This window comes from Motacilla alba, chromosome 18 (genome assembly GCF_015832195.1).
Source record: "Motacilla alba alba isolate MOTALB_02 chromosome 18, Motacilla_alba_V1.0_pri, whole genome shotgun sequence".
NCBI classification, from domain to species: Eukaryota; Metazoa; Chordata; class Aves; order Passeriformes; family Motacillidae; genus Motacilla; species Motacilla alba.
Window position 1 is genome coordinate 8,099,905 of NC_052033.1, and position 24,834 is coordinate 8,124,738.

The window sequence follows — 24,834 nt, forward strand, 5'->3', positions numbered from 1 at the left end:
AAGAGGGGCATCAGCCGCCTGTGCGGCCGCGGGGCCAGCGGGAAGTGGCATGGAGAGGCCGGGGGCACACGCAGAGCCAGGGGGCACGGAGAGGCGGCGGCCGGGGCAGCCCGGGCTCGGGGCAGCCCGGGCTCGGGGCGGCCCGGGGGCCGGGGCAGCCTGGGGGCCGGGGCAGCCGGGGCTCGGGCGGAGCGCTGCCGGCGGGGTGCGAGGGCGGGGTCCGGCGAGCGGCCCCTCAGGCCGGCGGGGCCCCCCCGTACCCATCATGCCCCGCGCCGGAGCGCGAGCTGCGCTTTCCCGCGAATTCAGTTCAAAGGCGGGGGGTGGGGGGGGCGCGCGCCGAGCGCGCGGACCAACCAAACGCTTCCAGAACCATCCGCGCGTCACGCGGGGGCGGGGCCGGCGCCGGCCAATGGGAACGCGCGGCGCCATCCCCGCGGCCAATGGGCGCGCGCGGGGGGCGGGCGCGCGGCGGCGGTCGGGCTCGGCGGCCGCGGCGCTGAGGGGAGCGGGGCGGAGGAGACTTGGCGGAGTTGGAGCGCGGCGCGTCCCCCCCCCCGCCTCACGCACCCGCCCCGGCCGGCCCTGCCCGCCCCGCTCGGTCTCCGTCCCGCCGGGGCCCTCCCGGGGCCACCCCTATGGCTCCTCAGAAGCACGGTGGAGGAGCGGGGCCCAGCTCGGGCTCCGCTGGCGGCGCCGCCGGAGGAGGAGGCGGCGGCGGAGGAGGCGGCGGGTTCGGGGGCTCCGCCGCGGCGGCGGCTCCCGGTGGCAAATCCGGCGGTGCCGCGGGCGGCGGCGGCGGCGGAGGAGGCAGTGGGTACTCGGGCGGCTCCTCGGCCTCCTCGGCAGCGGCGGCGGCGGCAGCGGCGCTGCCCCCCGTGAAGAAGCCGAAGATGGAGCAGATCCAGGCCGACCACGACCTCTTTCTTCAGGCCTTTGAGAGTGAGCACCGGGCCGCCGGAGGAAGTGGGGGCCGAGCCGGCGGGACCGGCCCGAGCCGCCGCGGAAAGGGCGGGAGGAGGAGGGGAGGGCTGTGGGGAGCAGGGGCTTCCGGGGGTAAACACGGTCGGGGGATGGAGGGAGGGAGGGAGCGGGGCCGGGGGAGGCGGGGGCCGGCGGGTCCCGGGCGGAAGCGCGGGGAGCGGGGCCGGTGTGCGGGAGGGCGGCGAGAGGCGCCCGGGGCCCGCGGGGCGGAGGGCGAGGGTGTGTGTGTGTGTGCGTGCCCGCGCCCAGCGATGAACTTGGTTCTCAGTAGCACTTCCCATCAGGCTTTCGGGGCGGCTGGCTCCCTTCCCTCCTCCCGCAGCCCCTGGAGGCTCTGGGCAGTGAGGGGCGACGGGGCCCTTTCCTCTTTGGCCTCTGCCGTTCGAGCCCCTTTCAGGGGCAGGACTCGATTAAGAGTTCACTGTACTTGGTTTTTCTTTGTTTGGCAATATTTTTCACTTCGTCGAGGTTTCGCGTTGGAAATCGACCTTTGCGACCCAGGCATCCCCTCTGTGGGAGCTCCGCATGGGAGGAGAGTCCCCCTGAATTCACTAGAAAGTTGTTCGTGGAAATCTGGTTTAAAAGCACAGTGCACTAGTAAACTTAAGTTGTACTAAAAGATTTTTGTGCAGCTGCCAGGATTTGAAGGGAATTTTTAATGCCCTACTTGAAGACATGATCCTGTTTTGGGATAGGTGCTGTCAGTGCTCACACTTGCTGTAGACGGTGACTGTGTTGGAGTTTTTGGTGTAGTCTGGAATAAAGCATGGCCGTTTGAGTCTCAGTCCTTTTAACAACGCTCTGTATTCAGTAAATACTGTGCTGCAAATGGGTCAAGGCAGACTTGAGTTTTAAGAGCTTTTTCTCAGTGCCCGAGGTGGAAAAAATTCTGCTTGTGCCTCAGTGTGTCAGACAAGGGAAGCCCAGAGCTGAGCAGGTGGGGATCAGGAGGAAGCTACAGTGTAGATATACAAACATATATACATAATATGTAAACCCTGTGTGCGAATATCATTGGAAAACTGCAGTAAGTAAATACTGGATCAGAGAAATCCTGACACGTGTAGTACTGAATTGCATTCTTCCTGACTGTTTTTGTCCCTTTTCAAGGTCATATGCTAGGAAAAGATAAAAGATTTATTTTAAGCTTTTGCTGAGTAATACAGACTTGTGAGACGTGTGTCTCTCTGCGGGCTGAAGAGTGTGTTTCAAAATTTTTCCACTTGGGAAAACTAATGTTGAAGCAGCAATGTGTTGCCTTTAAGTTAAATTGCATCCTTGTGAATGTGACTTAATGTTTTTATACATTAAGAAATTATAATTATGTCATGGGGTTTTTGAGACTGAAAAACATGGGACGTCTTTTTTAAAGTTGTGAATACTCTGTATTTTCACTTTGTGGCAAAGTGCACATACCTTAATTTCTTTCTTTTATCTTGACTAGAAAAATACAGATTTTATTGTGATAATTTGCATTAAGTAGATTTTCACTGGCTTTCTTCAAGCTTCTAAAAGGAAATACTGAGATCATTTTAAGATTTCCTTCTCTAACAGTAATACATCTCTTTAATTATGTGTTCTACGGGGTCTAGCATTCGTAGCTGTAGAAATAAGGCTGAATCATATCTTTAAAAAGGGGTAAAGGATAGAAAAAGCTGTCCTTTTCTGCTTCTAATTACAGAATTCCACACAATAGGTTTCCAGCTATTTGGAATAAATGTTTTGCAGTCATACGAAAAGAAAATTTTATATTTCTTTAAAAATAAACTTTCTCTTTATGTGGGAGATGGAGGCAGTGTTACCAGCCTTAGCATGGCCATCAATACATAGTCTGTTCTCTTTTGTCTCTCTCTCCACTTGATGTGTATTAAGTCATTTATAAGTTTTTTGCTGATGTTACTTTGTGAAGTTGGCTTTTATTTCAGTTCAAATAGGGAGTATTTGAGTTTAGTTTGGAATTCTTGTTAGAAATAACCTGATCCAGACAAAACCCTTCTTGTCCTTGATTTAATTGGTTAAAACTAAACTGAAGGTCCTTCTCTTCTCTGTAGATCCTTTGAACATTGGTTCTCAGACCTGTTTGAGATGATGCTGTGCTTTAGTGTCTGTTTTGTGAACAGCTGAATTATCTTCTCTCCTTTTGCACTTGAAAACAGTAGTTGCTCTACTAAAAACAACATTAATATCCCACCTTAGAATGATCCATAATGGATCATAGTCCAATGACAGTCCCTGTTCTTGTTTCAGTACCTGCTGCAAGTGACCTTGGTACTTGCCAGAAGTCTAAAGCAATCAGAATCCAAATTATCTGGCTGTGTAAATTTATTGTGCTCTTTTGGTATCGTAGCAGATGTGTTCATGAACTTCATGAAGAAAACTTACCTATATGACCGTAGGTTGTGATACGTTGACGGATTTTTTCTGCCCTTTAATGATACAAAGTCTGTGAGAAACACATTTTGTGGAAAGCAGAGCAGTCAGAGTTGAGTTGTGACCCCTGATATGTGGCACCTTAAACAAGGAGTTGCTTTGTGTTGCAGAGTTGGTGAAGTAACCTTGAATGTGATAAGTTGGAGTTATTTGGACATTGTGATGCTTCACTTAATGGCTTCTGTTATGATTGTTTCAAAGTAATTGCCACACTAAGTTAGATACTTTTTGTCCTTATAAGACTGTCTTTCTGGAGGTATAAGTTGCACTGGGTAACATGTGTTCCTTTTTCTTAGAACCAACACAGATATACAGATTTCTACGTACCCGGAATCTAATAGCAGTGAGTAATTGGCTTTTATCGCTCCTTTACTTTGCACTTGTAGAAAATCTTAATTAAAGCATAACCATTTTCTATTTTTTCCCCCCTGCAGCCAATATTTTTGCACAGAACTCTCACTTACATGTCCCACAGAAACTCCCGAACAAATATCAAAAGGTAAAATTGTTTTTGTAAAGTAATCCTAAAATGTTCACCAAGTAGCAGAAGTCCAAAAAGCAGTGGAGGGTAACCTCCTGTTTTCTTTTTGAATAATTTTAAAATGCATACTTCAGTGTACAGTTGATTTCTGAGACCTAAGAAGTTTTTTGCAATGTGAAATGTATGTGTAGCTTTATCCATGTGACTTCTGTGGATACGGGGAGTATTCAAAGGTGGAGAACTAGCTGCAGAATCCTAACTAATTCTCCCGTGTTTGTTTTCTATTTTGGAGGAGAACTTATTAAAAAAAACCCAAACAAAACTGTATTGCATCCCAGCTCGTGTAAGCAATGGTGCTTAATCATGATCATATGAAACATTGTATTTTAAACTGTAACCTAACCAGTTGTTTTTGAAAAAATCAAAACCCAAATACTAAACTATTTGCTTTGTTAATTAGTCTTGAAAGAATCCAGTAATTATTTCTGTAGTTATTTTAAAAGCTGGAAAATAAAGCAGGTCTGTTTATAGAAGAACTCCAGTAAATGCTTTAAAAAGGTTGCTTTGTACTGCATATGCCTGAGAGATGGGCTTCAGTTCTGATATTGCAAAATAGTCATTCCTGTCATATGAGGTGCTACAGCTGCCTGTCAGTGGACCTGAAAACACAGAAACAGTGCAGAGGGACAAGTGCAGTGTACATTATTTATTAGCAGAATCACAAGGCCCTTCCAGTTACTTCCCCTTCACTGAAAATCCTTTGTGAGTGTTTAAAATTCTTTTGTAACCTGAACATTTAGTCTAAAATATTTTAGCACCAAAGTTCTTATAGCTTAGAAACAGTTGCTGTGGGACTTAAGTACAACAAATATGCAACAAAATGTGATTATGTAGACAATTCTAATTTAGACTTCATATTTTATCTTAGGGAGGTAATATTTGCATGATCTATTGATCAATAGAATTTGCATGTTTTTAGTTAAAGGAACTGTTTATGGCATTGTTGGATCTCTTGGATATTGTTTAATGTTCCTGCTATGAGTTTTAATGCCACAATATAACTTTTTCTTAAAACTGAATCCATAACATACAACTTCAGGTACTTAGGACAGGTAATGATCAGATTTATTTATTCTTTTTAAACTTGAAGTTGCAGCTTACTTTTTCTTTAAAAACTTATCAAAACGAATTTTTTGCTTATTTTAAGGTGAGTCAGAACAAAATGTTAAGAAATTATTTTCAGGCTGTTTTGTTTTCTGTGTTTTTTCTAACTAGAATTGTAGTGCATGAAGTTCTTGCTTATAACTTAGATTAATTCATTATTGATTGCAATGTGAGTGTTACCTGAAAATGTTTTGTTGAATATCTGCTATACTTGCTGGGAAGCAAAAGACAGTTCTTTGCCTGTGCATTGTTATCCACTGTTCCAAATTCCAGTTGATTCAAGTGCAGAGGTAATGCTTGATTTCTGTTTGAAACATACTAATTTTTATCAGTTCCCTCAGCACTTTGTTTTAGAACTGTGAGTTTAGTTGGGAAGTGTTCTAATAACAGACAGATGATAGTTGTTTTTTTCAATAGTTCTGTCAATGCTGACTAATTTAAATCATGCTTGTAATTAATTTTAAGAAGATTAAATAAAAGGTGTGAGTATGTTTTCTTTATAAAAGCACAATAATGCAACAAAAGTGAGCGAGCATAGTTGAAAGTGAAAAGGACAAAGTAATTTTGAAGTGGGTTCCCCCTGGGTTCCCTCTGCCCTTTCCGTGCTCACTCAGTACTGTGGCCCTTCTCTTTCAGCCTATTTAAAACCACAGAAGTTGTAATTTAAAGGTAGTTTTGACTTAGAGATTGGCGAAAGAGTCTTAACTGGACTTCCTGAGGGGATTAGCAGGATCCTTGTTTGCTGATCTGTGCTGGTAAATACTTGCAGATATGCTCAAGACCTGAATCACTGTTGTTCATTTAACACAAGTAGTTAAGGTCTATGATCTCATTATTTTGGTGAAAAAGGGACTTTAAAGAGAGAAAATATCTGAACTATAGAAAATAATCCTGAGGTTTATATTAAGAAAAATCCATGTTTTGGTTTCAGTACAGTGGAAGTACTAGTAAAGTTCTCTTTGCAAAGAAGTCTTTTCTGGAACTGTGTCACTGTTAGCCAGCTTATGTGAACTATACGTGTATATTAATTTATTCCCCCAGAACTCCTAAATGTTGCCATTTTTAAATTGCTGATAATTTTGATTGCCATTTCAGTAAAGAGTGTCATAAGTAAAATATAAAGAACTAATCTCTGAATTTAATAGACCTTACTTAAAGAATAGTAACTATGACTCCACATCTTTTACCTCCAGCTCTATGATAGTCTGAGAAAAATGCCAGACAAATTTATCACTTGGAGGTAGGGAACTAAAACTGCATTTTTACCAGGAAATTATCTGTTGATATTGCTCCACATGTTTAATACTGAGAAAGTGTTTAGAAAACCTAGAATGCTTAGAGCATAGAAAATGGTCATAGGGAATAGTTAATGGGCGTGTGTCAACCTTGGCTAAAAAGGTATTGAAGTTGCTGCTTATTGGAGAGGTGATGAGCTTTGGTCAGATGATACTTGATGGAGAGCTGAACTGGACTTTGTGTCTCTGGGTCTGTCTTCAGGTGTTAGTATATTATTTGACCAAATTATGGTGTTGGAAAGAAGTTACTAACTGTTAATAAAATTGCTTTACATACAGTATTTGGATAAAGGAATAATTATATTATTTATTGGCAAAATAATGGCATGCTATGATGTGACTTCTAATACTTTGCTAATTATTACTTTTCTTGTCTGGAATAAGAATGGGTGTAAAAAGGAATGCAAAAGATGCACATACTTGTTACACAAGTGAATGCTGTCTTGAAAATCCTGAGTGTTAGGGATGGTTATTATAAAAACTTGATTTTGTCTGTTTTGCATGGGAGCATGGTAACATAAATAGTACTTAATTTTAAAGGAATTTCTGCTCTTACAAGTTAACTTCAAAAATCTTTTATGAGTTGCTATTTTTAGTTTCTTAGACTTATTTTTTTAGGAGGTCTCTCTTGTTTTGACTAACCTGAGTCTGGATTTAGCTGTGCCACTGTTCTTTTTGGATCAATAATGGTCACATACTAAATACAAGTTGGGTCAGATGTTAGTATATTTTATGAAAGCTTGCTAACTTTCCCCCATTCTGGGATCATGTTTGTCTCTTAGCTGGTTTTTGGCTTGTATTCTGCTCATGACATAACTTTGGTCTAAATCTGTTTTAAGCAATTCCTCAGTGTGGAGAAAGCCCTCTAAATTTGCTGTTCTGCAGAACAGTGGCTGATTTTGATGAGCTGGAGCAAAGTGCACCCAGAGACATTTTTACCTTAAAATCTGAAACTTTTAATAAATTGCTCTGTTCTTAACATCTCTTGCTTTAAAGTTGAGCACTGCAATGTTCATTGTAATGATCCCACGTTTTAGTGTAGGTAGTCAGTTCTTCAGTTGCAAATGTATGACTCTTGGGCTCAGTGGAGGTCTGAATCAGTACTTGTTTACTACACAAATCATAATTGTTTTTCTCCTTGTTATGTGAGTGCAGCCCTGTAGTTTTTGTTGCCCAGCGTTGCTGCTTAGTCCCCATGTGATGTGTAACTCAATCATTCAGGAGCATTACATGCTGACTGCAGACAGAGTGACATCAGTGTTTCTTCAGTCAGGGTATTTCTGTAGACAAATGCTTCCCACTTCCCCAGAGCATGGTGTTGTTCCCTCAGCAAGAAATCCAGTGTTTGGCAATGGTTTATGTTGTTCTTTTTCTAAGGTGTAAATGTAAAGGAAAGGTGCCCTTGCGCTCTTGCATTGTCACTGTAGTCAAGTGCAATTTTGTGGGCATCTAGATCTGAGCATTAACTTGCCTTTAATGAAAAATGGAGAGACTGTTCTGTAGCATGTTGAGTAACTTCTGCTCACGAGTGAGCTTTATTTAGCAATGAACTTGAAATTGTATGTATGGTAGAACAGGCTGAACATATGAGCGTGAGCAGACTGATGTCAGAATTACAGAGAGGAAAGATTTGAAGTGATTATTCTCTATGACATTGTTATGACAATGACAATGACATTGGTTGTCATTGTCTCCTGTTTCCTGTGAGTGGGTTCCAAAGGTTGCTTCCAAATTCATTGCTCTTTGCATTGTGTCCATTTAATAGAAATGTGTGGAGAAATAAGGGTTTGGGGTTTTAATTAGGCTTTTAACTCTTTCGTCCTATAAAGTTTTAAGCGATTTTCATTATTATGATCAAGATTAAAATAGTAATGACTGAGGGGCTGACATGTCAATTCCTGGTATGGTTAAGTGTCAGTGAAACAGGAAGATTGTCTTTGACAAAGCTGAAATGTGGTTAAACATGTTCATTGCAAGAGTTTCAATATGTTGCTGTTAAATTAAACTTGGAGCAGTAGGATTACTGTTGCAAGGTCTGGGTTTAATTCCTTGTATTATTTTTGATACTGCTTGAGAAACAGTTGTGTCCCTTATAACACAGGAAGGGTACTAGGTCTGAAAAAGTATGTATGTGTCTAAAGGGTGTTTTCTGAAGAGAAGGCTAAAATTGTATATATAGACAGTTTTACATGGAAAATGAAGTGAAAGCTCAGGCTGAATACATTTTCTTGCTGTAAGTTGTGGGTATAGTGGCTGTGTAAAACTATTCTTTTTGCTTTCCTCACAGGAAAACATTCAAAGTAGATGACATGTTATCAAAAGTAGAGAAAATGAAGGGAGAACAAGAATCTCACAGGTACTGTGCTGCTATATTTGTGTGTGGGTATAAATGAGTACATGCATGGGCTGTGAATCAGAAGTCCTTTTGACGGATAAAGTGCAAGTGATAAGAGGCATTACTTGAAGCAAGGTAGTTGCTGTTGGAAATGTTGCTTCCAGAATCTTAAAATGTATGTATGTATGCTGGTCACTTCACTTGGAGAAAAGCAGTATTGGGATAAACTTCCAGTATTTGTTGTGGCATCTCTTAAACAGATGTTTATAGACACCTCAAATAGGTATTTGCCTTAACTTTATTTTTAAGAGTGTCAGTTGTGTTAGTAAGCAATCTGTGTGTGTTGGAATTAAAAGTAAAAGAGAGGTGGATTTGGGAAAATATGAAGTTTTATTACTTGTAGTTTGTGTTGTTGTATACTTGCTATTTTTAACCTGTTCTTTTCCCACAGTGTTTGCAAATAATTAGACTACTTCAGAGGCAGCTGTGCTACAGTGTAGTCTGAAACAAACTTAGAAATTTTGTGTTCTAAGAGGTTTTATGGATTTACTATATATTATTTTTCTTAATTATATTTTGCTCTATATATTGTGTTTAGTTGCTTTGTTGAAACAACACAGAGTATTTATTAGTGTATGTTGTTTTTTGTGCTTTCAAAACTGTAAAAAATGTTCTTTAATGTGGAAAAGTAACATGGATAAATGATGCAAGTTGGTGTAGATAGAGTCCTTTGAATGCTTGAGCTATTGGGCACTTCTGCTGCTCATCTCAGAGCTCTTGGGAATGTTTGTGTTTAAAAATAAGTGTGGAGCGTCAGGTTGTATCTGCCTAAGAAGTGAAGGTGCACAGAGTTTTGTCTGGTGGGGTAGTGGGACAGATAATATTTTGTTCAGTGTGTACTTCAGAAATACTACGTGGTTTTGGGACCCTTTTTAATCTAGATTTATGAATACCTGTTTTCAACAGAAATATGTCCTGAACTTTAGGATTTGAAATAAAATGTGTCGATGGTCAGCAGAATAGTCTAGGCTGTGGAACAAAACAGATGCAGTTATTATTTTGATTGCATATGTTATGAGTGATTTGGACTCCATTAAACTGGTAGCCTTTATTTCTAAAGGTGCAGATTCCCCCTTGTAAAGTTTCTCATTACTGTGCTTAAAATACTCGTTGGTTTGGTTTTCTTTGAATTTACACCAAGCCTCTGGTTCAAGGTGAAATTCTAGAAAATTTCCACCGAAACTGAACTCTGTTGCTGATGACTGTCCAACAGATGTGTTTGCCTGCCTGTGAAGGCAAGATCTCCTGCCTTCAAGCAATGTTCTTCTACTGTAGTGTTAATTTTTTTTAATGTATCAAGTCAGAGCACACAGAGTAAGTCTGTAAAGAGAAAACTGGTGTTCAGTTCTGCATCAACTGCAACTGCTGTATCCAGGCAGTTTCCAAGTAAAGAGGATGGACTGAATCACTTTAGTTATGTGTACTGAACATCAGTGAAGTGGTTGCTGTGAGAAGAAAACACTTATTTGTTCTAACATTTCCTTTTTTTTTTTCCCCCTCCTGTTTAGCTTGTCTGCTCATTTGCAACTTACATTTACTGGGTTCTTCCATAAAAATGGTATGTTTGCCAATTCATTCATTGCCCTGTTAATTTGTATAACACCTTTGAAATTAGTAGAGATCTGTGAGGGGATATTTGAATGTTTTTACTCTGCGCTGTTTGGATGCAGGTTTTAATTTACTTGTTCAGCCTGTCTCATTAGTTCTAATTCAGTAGTGCTTTAGAAATGCTGTAGTGTAATTGTGATGTTAAGAAGATAAGCCTTCAGGGTTTTAGTCAAAACAGTGATTTTGAGAAATCCTTCAAGACATCATCCATTCAAACTGAAATAGACTTTGAGGAAAGTGATTCTTTCCCAAAGAATGTGATTTTTCTGGGAGTGTGTCTTTGGTGTTTGAAGTAGCTTTAAAAAACCCCACAGCCCTCAAATAGTTGGAAGATTGAGTGGCTTCTACTTTAAAATAGAAATGTAAGAAAAAAAACTGTCACATTGAGTCTAGAAATGAAGGAAAGGCCATGTCAACAATTACAAAAGCCATGGAAATCATATTTTAGTGACTTGAAGTCATTCCATGGTGTCTTTCAAGCACATGAGGCTTTGCCTCTCAGTATCAGAATATTGGATTTCCTCAACCAGAATGAATAGTTCTGTTGCTCTGAGAGTAAAAACTGTTTTTCAATTAAAATGAAATGATATTTATGGATTTTTGGTTGCCATTGCTGATCATACCACTGGCAGCAGCTGCCTTGAAGATTCCAGGCTTTAGAAAATTTATTGTGCAGTCTCTGAAACAAAGTCTTATTTTCTGAGACTTTTTGTCAAGTTTGTTTGAGGGTCCTTTAACAACTATTGTGCATTTATTTAGCCTTACATAATATTTAAGGGGGGGTGGTGGTGTAATTTTGTTTTGTTTTCCTTTCTGACAGCATCTAGATCTTAAGCCCAAATTTTAGGTTTGCAAGCTGTAAAGAAAAAAAACTGGGAAAAATAATTCAACTCATCTGTAATTAGCATATACTAACTGTCCTTAAATCTACCCATAACATTTTTCTCTGTTATGAAGGTAACAAGCTTGCTCTTTTAAACTTTAGAGATAAGCTATGCCTTTAAATCAGCCAATATGAGAATAATTATGATATATTCTGAAGTGGAAATTTGTAGTAAGTTTGGGGAGAGTTGAAACTAAGAATGTGGTTAGAGGTCTTTGTACCTGGGATGTGCCTGTGGTTAAAAAGTAATTACAGATGGATTTATATCATTGAATAGATCTTAGCTTTTTCAGAACTTTAAATACTTTTCTGTTTAGATAAGCCATCACAAAACTCAGAGAATGAACAAAATTCTGTAACTCTGGAAGTACTGCTGGTGAAAGTTTGCCACAAGAAACGAAAGGTAAAAATGATCTGATGAACTATTAATATACATTAAAGCAAAATGTTTAGCTGCTTCTAGAATACCTAAGTAACACTGCCTAATAATGATGATTCTGTTGAAATTAGCCTATAAATTTAAGAACTAATGTATTAAAGTTGTTTTCTGTTGGATTTTGCACTGCTTTATGAGAAATGAGTTTGAAAAAACATTCAGTTCTGTTGATTGAGTTCAGCTTGTAAATCACATCCACTTGTGTATTTCAGCCACTTCTGGTTTTACCTCAGTTTTTGTGTGTCACATCATTAAAGTATTAATTCTCTTGTGATGTCCAGAGTCATAAGGAAGCCAGGCAATCACAAAATCATAAAGTAGCCTGTGCCTTTCAGAGTTTAGGAGTAAAAAGGAACAAATTGTAATGCTTTTGAATTCCTCAATCATCTGCCAACTTCTCTCTTTCCTTGCTTTTTCTGTATCTGTGTTTTTTACTTTGGTTATTTCAACTACTGCAGATTTTAGCTACCATGAATCATAAACAATTTTATATTTATTTTTAAAGCATCTTTGAATTTGCTTGCAGTTTTAGCTGTACTTATTTCGCATCAGTTGGCAAATTATTTCCCTAACTACAGGAATATGGGAGGCTCAGTAATGCTTTAGGTTTTAACTAGAAAGAGAGAGATTTGTAGTCAGAGCTGTGGGTTCTTCCCTAATGCTAGGCTGATTTGACAGGTTTTTAAGAACTAATACTGTTTCTAGCCAATTTTGTTAATTATTGTAGTATGGATAAATGTAGTGAGATCAGGAGGTGCTAATGGTTATTCCAAATGTTTTGCTGCAAGTTTCATATTTAGGCCATCTTGTCTTGTTTTCCCAATTCTACACAATGTTCAATGATCTCTTTGAGAGGTAATTGAATATAATTAATCCTAGGTAAGTGGTTCTTTATCTCACAGATAGCACAAAATGCACTTTGAAATATTGCAAGGAGAAGATAGAAAGCCCTTGGAAAAAAATATATATATAACCAAAACATTTAATTTCTTCAGGTAAACAGAATTAAATTGGTATTAATGACTGTTCTACAATCTTTTTAAGTGCCTTATGTTACTGTTATTTTATTCACATAGAGAAAGATGGCTGCTGCCAGAAGGGGTTATAGAATGCCAGTTTTATTTACACTTTATAATATCTGGGTTTGCATTTAAAGTCTGGGATTGTTCCAGATTTTTTTATTTATATCTGTTACAAGGCTTATTATAAGGCTTATTTTCAAAAGTTGGCAGAACAAATGCAGTTTAGAAATGGCATCAATTTAAATACTTAATGTCTTTACTTTGAAGTCTGAAAACCTGAACCTTATCTTTTTCGTTTTGCTGCAGGATGTCAGTTGTCCAATAAGACAGGTTCCTACAGGTAAAAAGCAGGTGCCTTTAAACCCAGACCTCAGCCAAATAAAACCAGGCAACTTCCCATCGCTTGCAGTTTCCAGTAATGAGTTTGAACCAAGCAACAGCCATATGGTGAAGTCTTACTCATTGTTATTCAGAGTCACTCGCCCAGGAAGGAGAGAATTTAATGGACTGATCAATGGCGAAACGAATGAAAACATTGGTAACTTCAACCTTGAAATCTGCTTTTGCAAGGTTTATCTTGTGGGCACGTGTGGAGTTGTCTTGATGAGCAGCGTGGGTCACACTGTGACAAGGGCCAGTAATAACTGAGTGATTGAGCTTTTGTTTGCAGTCTCTTTTTAAATGGGGCTGAAATTCAGCTGATAGTTAGAAATTGTGCTTCTGGTTTTGTGTAAATTTAACACCACTTGTTACTAACGTGATGCTGAAGGTGTGAGGCAACACTGCTAGAGGGGAACAGGGCAAGAGAGCCCTATGGTCACTGAGACTGTCATTATTCCTCCACCAACACTGGTCACTACTGACTCACTGTGTGTGCTGTCAGTGTTTCTCAGCAAAACTAAATGACAAGCCAATAGAAAAATACCTCAATAACAAAATTTTTAAGTTATTTTCTTGTTGAGCAGTGTTACAACACAAACGTCACAGCTTGGAGAGTACATGTAGAATGAAAAACTTTATTGCTCACTATTTTATAGCCACAAGAGGAGGAAGATCAAGTCCCAAATTCTATGCTGACAGAATAATGCAATTAAATTATAAATACATGAGAACACACCTAAAATGTGATTACTGTTAAGCTAAGTGCTCTTTTGTTGCATTGTCCTTCTCTACTGTATGGCACATCTGACACAATCAATAGTCAGTTATATTTGTGAGTGCATGGAGACTATTGGATCTTTTGAATCTGTGCTTATGTAATGATTGAATACTGTATTTCTTACGTGCAGATGTCAATGAGGAGCTTCCTGCTAGAAGAAAAAGAAACTCTTCAAATCGTGAAGATGGGGAAAAGACATTTGTAGCACAAATGACTGTATTTGATAAAAACAGGTAATATTGTAAAAACAAATCTAGCTTCTCTTTATTAATCATTCTATTAATCATTTCTAATCATCATAATATTAGAAATTTGATAATAAACTTAGTATGTTCTTTGTTACAGTGTAGGTTATCTTTGGCTGCATTTTAGTTGTTATTTACAATAAGAACTTAGGCTTATTTGTTTTTAAAACAACATACAGGTTTCATAACACATTTTATACTGAGACCTATTCAGTGACTACTGTAAATAATTCCCATCTGTGAACTTGAATAATGGTAATTTGCATCTGTTTGTCTGTTCCTTGGCAGTTTTTGACAGATGTAATTTCTCTGGTTCTGTTAAAGATCAGTGACAGCATAATTAAAACATTAAACAAAGAAAAGGTCTCTGAAATACCCTTACTGCTTACACTCTGTTGAGTGCCATAATTTTTCCCATGCCCTGAGTGTTGTGGCTGTAGTCACAGGTCTCATTCTCCTGACAGCTACAGAAGACATCAGTTCTCCATTACTACAGGACAATCAAACAAGTAGTTAAAATTATAACAGGCTTACTCTGTCATGTAGTTTAGTTAGTTATTATCATAATACTACTTAATGTATTTCAAAGAAAGTGGAATGTGGTGACCTCATGTGTCAATAGCTTAGAGCACTCTAGATCCAGTTAAAAAGATAAGGACCAGATCATTTCCTGGGTGGACATTTTGGTCGTTTGTGCTGCAAAGGATCATAGTACCAATACAGTACATGAAAATAGGAGTTCTTTCCATGGAAAATGGAGGTCCCAGGTAGAGGTAGGTATTTACATTATTTTTTTTAATCAATAAAAATGGAGCTTGAAGAAAAAGCTGCTTAAACCAGTTCCAACTAATTCTGACAAAATGGTTGTGCATCCAAATAGGGTTTTAGAAGTATATTTTGAGAAGAGTGTTGAAGAAATGTCGTTTTCTAATCTGTATCTTCTTATGAGTCTTGACAGTATTTTGTTCTTTTCTATTACTTAATTCCACTGGATAACTTCAATATGCTAAGCAATATGTGAACCATTAGATGGTTTTGTAGTGATGATAAGCAGGGACATTCTCAGGCATGCTGTTGTATAAGTGAGACTGATTCGCAGCAGAACCAAATCATGCATAAAAATGTATATATTTTTGGTTTAGTCTTTAACATTTTTCTTTGTTATGGATGATGTTTGCCTAAGATTTAGGCCTAGTCAAATAAATTTGCCTGAAAATATGTCTTTAGGTTCATGGAAATTTAATTACTGTGAAATAGTGCATTTTAATAGACAAACAATAAAAGAGCTTTTTTACACATAATATATATTTTGTCTTGACAGACGCTTGCAACTTCTGGATGGGGAATATGAAGTGGCCATGCAGGAAATGGAAGAGTGTCCCATTAGCAAGAAAAGAGCAACATGGGAAACGATTCTGGATGGGAAGGTACGGATTGTTTTAGCGGCCAAGAAATCAGGAAATAATTCTCTTTGGGAATGTATGGACATACATTTTAATTTAGCTCTCAATTTAGAAAGCTTTGGCTACACTGAATCATTAATACAAGCAGATGTCAACTACTGTAAGTATGGCAGCTGTCTCTTTTCAGTGACTTCTGAATTCCTGACCTAGAAAATCAGGCAGTTTAGATGCTATTCTAACAAGTTGGACATATCAAAAAGGAGCAAACTGCAGAATATTTACGGAGAAGAAAGAGGAACCCAGACAGGTGTGATCTTATGTACATAGCTTAAGAGAATGCTGATAAAATGTAGTGATGAAGAGAAGAGGGTGTATCAGTGTAGGAGGAGGGATTGAGAAGAGAGAAGTTGTTGACTGAGGTGAATCAACACTCAGTGATGCAGTGATTGTATGTACTTACATAGTCATGCTCACGTGTCCTGAGAGAGTATGAGTTGTAAGTGATTGGAGAGAAGAACGTGAAGATTCCAGATGGTTGCAAAGTATTTGTATCTCCACATGATCATATAATTATGAAAAAAGCAGAGACGGTCCAAATTCTATAGAAAAAGTAAAGTTATAAGCTCAACTATCTGATCAGCCTCTACCTGCATTAAAATAAATTACATCAGTTTATGTTCTGTGAATATTTTCTTATGATTGTTTTTATGAAGACACTTACTCTGCTGGGTTTTTTTTTTACTTCCCCCACTCTCCAGAGGTTGCCTCCATTTGAAACATTTTCTCAGGGACCTACACTTCAGTTTACTCTTCGTTGGACAGGAGACACAAATGATAAGTCTACAGCTCCTATAGCTAAGCCTCTTGCAACACGAAATTCTGAAAGCCTCCCTCAAGAAAACAAGCCCAATTCTGTTAAACCTACTCAGACTATAGGTAAGCAAACTTTGGTTTTGCTGCTGAATAATCATCTGCTTAACCCTTGTGTGCTTAGGGCTCACTGATGCAGCTGCTTCAGGTTATTCTCAGCAGGAAAAAGCAAAACTGAGTGGGATTTGTTGTATCCCGTATTTTGTCATTTTTTAAGGTTAAAAGCTATATATCTGGACAATATTGAAGTGATTATGTGCAATGCTCATAAAGCCTGCTATGAAATACATTGGGGAAAATCCATCACTAGGCTTTCTGAGATTATCTGGTTTGCCCTACTCACTGCAATTAGTGTTCTGTAAGTTTCTGGATTTATAGGTGCCCTACTTTCAGGTGGAATAGAGTTAATTTTCTGCTCAGTGGCTGCTTTAGTGCTGTGTTTTGGTGTTGACAACACCGATGCTTTTGTTGTTGCTAAGCAGTGTTTAGACTAAGTCAAGGACTTTGCAGCTTCTCACACCACCCCACTATCAAAAGAGGCCAGATAACACAAGAGGCTGGGAGGAGACACAGCTGAGACAGCTGACCCAGACTAGCCAGAGGGATATTCCATGAATGGCTTCATGCTCAGTATAGAAACTAGAAGGAAAATTGGCCTAGATGCCATCTTTATTTTGTCTCACTCCCAGTTTTTGTGGCTTTGTATTAGAACCTTGTGTTGGCAAGTGAAGCTCAAGGACATCTGAAAGACTTAAGTTGTACAGAGAACAACAGGTTGCATCTGTTGTTTCAACACCTATGAACACACCTAGACTCTGGATTGACACCCAGTTCACTTCAGAGTAATCAGCATTTCCAAGCTTGTAACTAGATTGGGACTCTGAGAGGAAGGAATCTTCTAGGTCCCTGTTGTAGAAGTGATTTTTTGGAGTGCAGTGGCTCTGTCCCCAGGCTAGTCTCTGGGGTGTGCAGTGAAGCACCGCTAGTGAAGAGTTGATAGTGCTTTGGAGAACTTGTCCAAAATGGCATTTCAGTCTGAGTTTGGTGATGTTTGGGAGATAGGGTGGTGACAGCAAGGAAATTACTATTATAAGTAAAGCACTGCTTTTCCACATGTGGTTTTTATGCAATTGTGTTACAGTAAATGTTGAGAAACTTTAATGTGAGACTTTCTTAGAGTGGTGATTCTTTGTGCTGTGTTTAGGGCTTTAGTGTGATAAAAAAGTGAGATCAAGAAGAATTTCACCCTACCTGTGCAGAAGCCAATGTCTAGAATGACCCCTAACAGCCTCATCCAACCTCATAGGCATCTTTCTCTTTGGAAGGAGTATAAGAATACTCAAATCAGACTGATACCTGTTCGCTGAATTGAGTATTTTACCTGAGCTAGGGATTGCAGACACTTGGGTTTCTTCCATTAGGATGAATGGCTGACAGTGCACACAAACATTTCCTGTAGAAATTGTTCTGCTTTCTCTTTGCTTCCTTGTACTAGGCTTCCTTGTATTTTAGAGTTTCTTGGAGATCTGTATTGTAATTTGTTAGGCAGGTTTTATGCACAGACTTGCAAAAGAAGTGAGAGTTGAGTTGACTAACTCCAGAAGGTGTGTGGTAGTTTACTGTAACAAATGCAGAGGCAATAGGAACATGGCAAGACTGCATTGCCAGTGTAACCAGGAACCCATTTTTTCTTCCATCAGAAAAGCTAAATGTTCCAGTAAATTGATAAAGTTACAGCCAGAGCAACCTTCCCAAATAGTACAGCCAACTCTCATACACAAATGTAGTGTAATGTGCAGCATTGTAGGGTATTTGTTATGTTTGTGCTGTTTGCAGTGTCTGAATACCATGAGAGTGAAAACTGTACAAAACTTCTGTCAGATGTTCTAGTGAAGATCCAGTACATCTTTCCCAATGGGACATAAATTTGGTGTTGTCATTTTACTTTGGCATATTTCCCAAGGCAGACCAGTGGAATAAAGACATCAAAGGCTTTCTAAATATGGCACCTTAAACTTTGCTGTAATTACAAAGTTCTGAAAGTAACTGAGCCATGGAATTGGGATTTCTCTGATGTGGTGCAGGCTAAAGTGTCAGGCTTCCTCTCTTTTTCATACAAACAGAAAATAAAATTTCCTTTCTTCTCCAAAAATATTAAATATAAAATAAGTGCATCTTCTGTAAGTTAGGTCAGTAGAGCTGAGCCTTATTTTCCCATCTTTATCACCATTCAGAAGCAAGTAGGGTCATTACTTGGTTTCTCTTGAGGGCAGATTTATAAACTTGCTTAGTTATGTGGGGTTTCTCATTAAGTGTATGAAATAAAATACTGTTATAGATTAAAGTGTATGGAAGAGACTCATAAACAACTAAGCAATGCCATTACACATACAAGCAGTGTTCAAGGGTTAGAGTTTCAGTTAAATTTTTGTGTGTTTACTTACATTTCTGCTGCCTGTTAAGAGACTTGTGGAACTTATGAAATCAAATTTAAGTGATGTGTTTGAATGCAGCCATCTGAAAGCAGGGATGGCTTTTGTTTCCCAGCTTCTAGCTATACATAAAGAATTCTCTGTTGAAATGGAGTAAGAAGAATGTTGCTTTTTACCTGACCATTTTTAAGTTCTCTGAATGATTCTTCAGCACTTGAGATAATCTTGTGTTGGTAGTGGGTTTGCCTGTAGGTTTGTGAAGGAAGCTGAGCATCCAGACTTCTCTGTTGCTGATAGGAGCTACTTATGTCAAAGGACATTCAAGTAGCCTGTTTCCTTCAGCAGCAGTGCCCTTCTCTGGACTTCTCAGAACTTCCATAGTTGGGTAAGAAACAATGTTAGTCTGTTCCTGTGCACCAAAGAAACATGTGTCTACATGTGGTTTTTTTCAGCTGTGAAAGAATCTTTGCCTACAGACCTTCAAACAAGAAAAGAGAGAGATGTTTTAAATGAACCTCGACAGAAGTTGCGAATATTTTACCAGGTATTGAAAATAATCATTAAAGGGGAAAACTAGAATATAAATATTGTGTGTGATTAAAATGTTTGCTTGGGAGCTGGGTGGAAATTTCCATTTGCCCTTTCTGTGGATGCCTTAAAGAGTCTCAGATTCACAGACTGAAAGCCATTCCAGAGACTCCTCTTTACAGAAGTGTTCTAGAAAACTAATCTTGAGGGCACATCTGATGTTCTGAAAGACAAAGGACATTGCTTGTTAGACTTCTGGAGGGGGACAGGTGGGTCTCCAATGGGAAAAAAAATTCTTGAAATACCAGTGTTTCAGTACACTGAGCTCATAGAGTGTTCCCAAGATCTAACTATTGCTGTGGAGGTCTCCTGTAACGACATCCAGCTTGGTTTTGGGGATTGGAAGTTAATGAATGAAACCCATTTGGTGCTAATTCTGCTCTGCCTGTTCCTTTGTTTGCATCAGTTCCTTTACAACAATAACACGAGGCAGCAGACCGAGGCCCGCGATGACTTGCACTGCCCCTGGTGCACACTGAACTGTCGGAAACTCTATAGTTTACTGAAACATCTTAAACTCTGCCACAGCAGATTTATCTTTAATTATGTTGTAAGTAACCATTTTGTAGTTCAGCACTATGAAACTCTGTACAGTCTGTCACAGATGCTACAAAGGCAGGGATTCTGTTTCCAGCTTAGTAAGTTGTAGGGCTGTATCTACAGGTTAGAAGCTGCTTTCTGTGAATATTTGTGTCTTACATGGAGGGAAAATATTGTCTTTGTTTAAATCTATATATATTAAATAATGCTGACCAACTGGAGGCTGAATTCTAAATGTAGCTACTGTTTTTGCATCAATGTGTTCTTTGATGTAGAAAGCAATGTAATTGTATTTGGTTGGAAGTCTCTTGAAGCACTAGGAAATTCAGAAATGTTCTTGCTAGCGATCTTTTGCTGATACTTTGCTTAATTTTATAATTAGTTTTGAGTGGTTTTACACAAAACAGTAACATAGTACAGAGCAAGGAAGCTTTAGTGTAATTTGCTTCTAGAGGTTAAAAATTATTGGGGTGTTGTGAAAGGAAACTTAGAGCCGTATCAGGTTATTGAGAGGTGAAATTTAAGGTATTCAGAATTTAAAGGTTACTTGTTCAAACCTCTTGATGCATTGTCATTACTGTTTGCTGAGTATTTGCAACTGTGTTGCAGTATCATCCAAAAGGTGCTCGGATAGACGTGTCCATCAATGAGTGCTACGATGGCTCCTATGCAGGGAACCCCCAGGACATCCACCGCCAGCCCGGCTTCGCCTTCAGCCGCAACGGGCCCGTCAAAAGAACTCCAATCACACACATCCTGGTGTGCAGGTAGGAGCTGGCAAACAAGCTCTGTCTGTGGGTCACAGATACAACTAGGCTGGAAAAGACCTTGGAGATCAAGTCCAACCTATGACCCAACAACACCTTAGCAACTAATCCGTGGTACTGAGTGCCACATCAGTCTTTTTTAAACACCTCCAGGGCTGGTGACTCCACCACTTTCCTGGGCAGCCCATTCCAATGCCCAGCCACTCTTTCTGTAAAGAATTTTTTGGCCTATAGACCAGATTTGTGATATCGGGGGATTTGTGAATCTGCAGGTGCATATACACAGTGGTAAATTTCACTGTTATGACTAAATAAAATGTAACTGAAGGAGGGTAACATTACCCATGATTTTTCTATATGTTTCCAATTGAGATATCTATTCATAACAATGTAGCTCTCTTTAACTGTCTTCCCCTAAAATTTTTCTTCCCCGAAAGGTGAAGTTGGAGGGTTGGATCAGGGGCTCTTGGGTTTTTAATGGGGATTATTTAATTGTTGGGAGATTTCCTCCCCTCAACATTTTTGCAAGCTAGAGCTTAAAATGATTGGTATTAATCAATGACAGTTGTCAGTATTTGCATCTGTGATGTGCTGGTGACAGCAGTGACTTCTCCTTTGGCAGGCCAAAGCGCACGAAAGCGAGCATGTCGGAGTTCCTGGAGTCGGAGGACGGGGAGGTGGAGCAGCAGCGGACGTACAGCAGCGGGCACAACCGGCTCTACTTCCACAGCGACACCTGCCTGCCCCTCCGCCCCCAGGAGATGGAGGTGGACAGTGAGGATGAGAAGGACCCAGAGTGGCTTCGGGAGAAAACCATTACTGTAATTATTCCGTTTGTACAAAGTTATTTCAAGCAAATTGTGGTTTTTAAAAGATGATCTGCAGTTGTCTTAGGGAACAATTGGGCATATGTTGTGAAAATCCTGCATTTTGTGAGCAGAAAATTTTGCTGAACTACTGTTGATGGAAATTCCTGGAATCAAAGTTTGTTTTTTCAAGTATGCATTCAGTTTGCAGAGTTAGTTCAGTGCCCTTGTGTTAGAACAAGTTTTCATTGTTTGTGGCTGCTTTTCTCCTTCAAAGAGGAGATGCTAGAATCAGGAGCACACAGTTTGGGCTGTATATAATAAGATTTATCATCAAAATTCTATACATCAAATGACATTTTTCTAACTTATTTGACTGCAGAGCCTGAATTTTCTATATATGTTTTTGTGTGTTAGTTGCATTTTGGGGATGCTCTCACTACTTGGCAGCAGATATGCAGTTCTCATGGGTGTGTTTGTTTCTTTTCCTATCCTTCCTCCCAATCCTCCAGCAAATTGAAGAATTTTCTGATGTTAACGAAGGAGAGAAAGAAGTGATGAAATTATGGAATCTTCATGTTATGAAGCACGGGTATGTTACTGTGCTTAGTTTTGATACGAACAAATTATAGTATAGATTTGGTTGATCATTTTGCATTGTAATTCACTTAATACTTAAAATTCAATTGGCTCAGTTGTTTAGGAAAGGGTCATTAAAGGGTAATTTGTAATAAGCTTCTGAGTGTTCAAGCTTTTAAAGAAGTTGTGCCTGGTAATGTTTGGGCTTTGAAAAGAAAAAGTATTGGACTGTGTAATAGCTGCTCTTTGCAGTTACATTGATAAATCATGTTGTAGAGTATCTTTTTGTTTTTGAAAGTATTCTGATTGCATAATGATGGTTTTCTTATTTGACAGGTTTATTGCTGACAATCAAATGAATCATGCATGTATGCTGTTTGTTGAAAATTATGGACAAAAAATCATTAAGAAGAACTTGTGTCGAAACTTTATGCTCCACCTGGTCAGCATGCATGACTTTAACCTCATCAGCATCATGTCCATAGACAAAGCTGTGGCCAGGCTCCGAGAGATGCAGCAGAAGTTGGAGAAAGGAGAATCGGCGTCCCCCACGGACGAGGAATCTTCCGAGGAACAAAGTGGGACAGCAAATGGATACAGTGAAACTACCATGAGAGAGAGGATTTCAGAAGTGGAAAGCATCTCAGGTGTCACGAAACAGAGCAAGAAACAGAAGCTCTGAAGTCAAAAGTCAATTGTCATTCAACGGACAAGCATTGAAGTGACATTCTAGGGTGCATGAGCTCTATAAAGAATTACACACAGAAATAGAGATTCCAAACAGGCACTGCTGGATGGAAATAAATGATTTCAACAAGGATATCGTTTAAACAGGGTTTTTATTGAGTTACTTATGCAAGTACTACATGTATATTGGTTTTGGTGATGTAATGACAATATTCTAAGAGTTTGAGCATGAAGAGCAATATAAAAATCTTTTTTGTAATTTTAGTAATTAGTGTCTTAAGAACTTTATGGAATTTACATAATTTAAGTATATGTAAAACGTTTTTATATTAAGATTTTTGCATCTGTATCTGGCTGTTTTTCCTACCATGGAAGTTGTGAAACATTAGGGAAGGGGGATTGGGATACAGTTTCTGCTTTTCTTATTTAGAAATTCTCCAGTTAGCTTTTTGTGAAAATAACGTCTTGACTATTTACAGTTTAACCTTGATCCTTGTATTTGAAATCATTTATCAATTGATCATAAATTACAAATCAATTTGTTTTACACTAAAAATTATCAGAGTTGGCAAACTTAGCACTTCCTTTGTCTTGTGCCTGTTTGGAAAGATCTTGACTTTTCACGTTCCAGACACAGTGAAGTACCACCTTGGCTTTTTGAGGTTTAACCAGCAGTTTGGGTTTCGTGGATAATTCTGATGTATTGATCGCCCAGTGTACCATTTTAAACTTGAACATTTAGCTCCTTTATATTTTTATTACACATTTACACAGCTACAGAGAGGGTTTGGGTGCAGCCCCTTGTGCCTGGGGTCGCCCATCCTGGGGTGCCATGCTAAGGCTGGAGCCTCGTGTCCGTCTGCAGGCGCTGCATCGCCAACTTCCCGCGACGTTCTCGCCTCAGCACAGACTGCAAGGCCAGGCCGTGGGTTTAGCTTTGGCTTTCGAGATGCCACTCTTGAGGGAAAAATGCACTGTAAAATTGGACCAGAAAATGTGTTGCACTTCTTATGTAAGTATTCTGTGATGTATTGTATTCAATACAGATACTAAGATGCTGACTAAACTATATTTGAGCAGTTTTGCACTGCTGTTAACACATTTTATGCATACGTTTACAGATTTTTTCCAATGGAAAGTGGTTTCACTACTGGTACAGTATCAGCACCGAAGGGTTTTATTCCAGCAAGCACTGTGGTTGAGTGACATCACCTCAATTTTTTATTATCCTTAAAATATTTCATTTTTCATATTCTTTATTTATAAAGGAACAATGCTGCTGTAAATACAGGTATTTTTTGTTTTTTATTTCATTCCATCACCATGAGACGCAGTTCCCTATTTGTTGAAGGGGTATATAAGCTTTCTAATGGTGTCTTCAGAAATTTATAAAATGTAAATACTGATTTTGATGGTCCTTAAGATGTGTTTAACTGTGAGACTATTTAACTAATGGTGTGGATGTGATTTGTCATCCAGTATTAAGTTCTTAGTCACTGATTTTGTGTACAAAATAGGAAAGAGGGAAACTGCAGCTTTTCATTACAAACTCCTTGAATTGCCAGCTCTCTTGAGTTTTAGCAAACTCTAATTATGCCTCTGGATAGTACATCATGCATTTCTCTCTGGCTTTAATTTGCTAAAGCTGTGCACATATGTAAAGAAATAGATTATTTTAGGGGAGATGTAGTTCTAGAATTATTGCTTATGTCATTTCTTAAGCAGTTATGCTCTTAATGCTTAAAAGAAGGCTAGCATTGTTTGCACAAAAAGTTGGTGATCCCCCCAAAAATAGTAATGAAATTACTTCTGTTCAGTAAACTTTGTATGTCATGTCAATTTATAATAAAAGCTGAAAAAATCCCCTTGTTTTCTATTTATAAAGATGCCTTTTCTATTTGTACCTTTGAAGATGCCATGTAAGCTGGTTAAAAAGAATTTGAATGGTACAGTAGATGTAAAAACAAAAGAAAACCCTCCCCCCACCAAAAACAAACCCAAAACAAGTTCAGCTGTTTAAATGAACCATTGTTTTTCATTAAATGTTTTATTTGAAATCA

The 24,834-nt window shown here is 39.2% G+C and overlaps 1 protein-coding gene across 1 annotated transcript; it reads left to right on the forward strand.

Moving 5' to 3' along the window:
- Positions 1 to 471: 471 nt before the first annotated feature.
- SUZ12 (SUZ12 polycomb repressive complex 2 subunit) lies at positions 472 to 24,834 on the forward strand. The gene is made up of 16 exons (XM_038157587.1): positions 472 to 942; positions 3,711 to 3,757; positions 3,849 to 3,913; positions 8,642 to 8,710; positions 10,258 to 10,307; positions 11,558 to 11,643; positions 13,005 to 13,236; positions 13,988 to 14,090; positions 15,424 to 15,529; positions 16,264 to 16,441; positions 19,260 to 19,351; positions 19,802 to 19,945; positions 20,545 to 20,702; positions 21,325 to 21,523; positions 22,021 to 22,100; positions 22,424 to 24,834. Exons 1-16 carry the CDS (start codon positions 639 to 641, stop codon positions 22,767 to 22,769), a joined length of 2,259 nt encoding a protein of 752 aa, XP_038013515.1. The 5' UTR covers positions 472 to 638; the 3' UTR covers positions 22,770 to 24,834.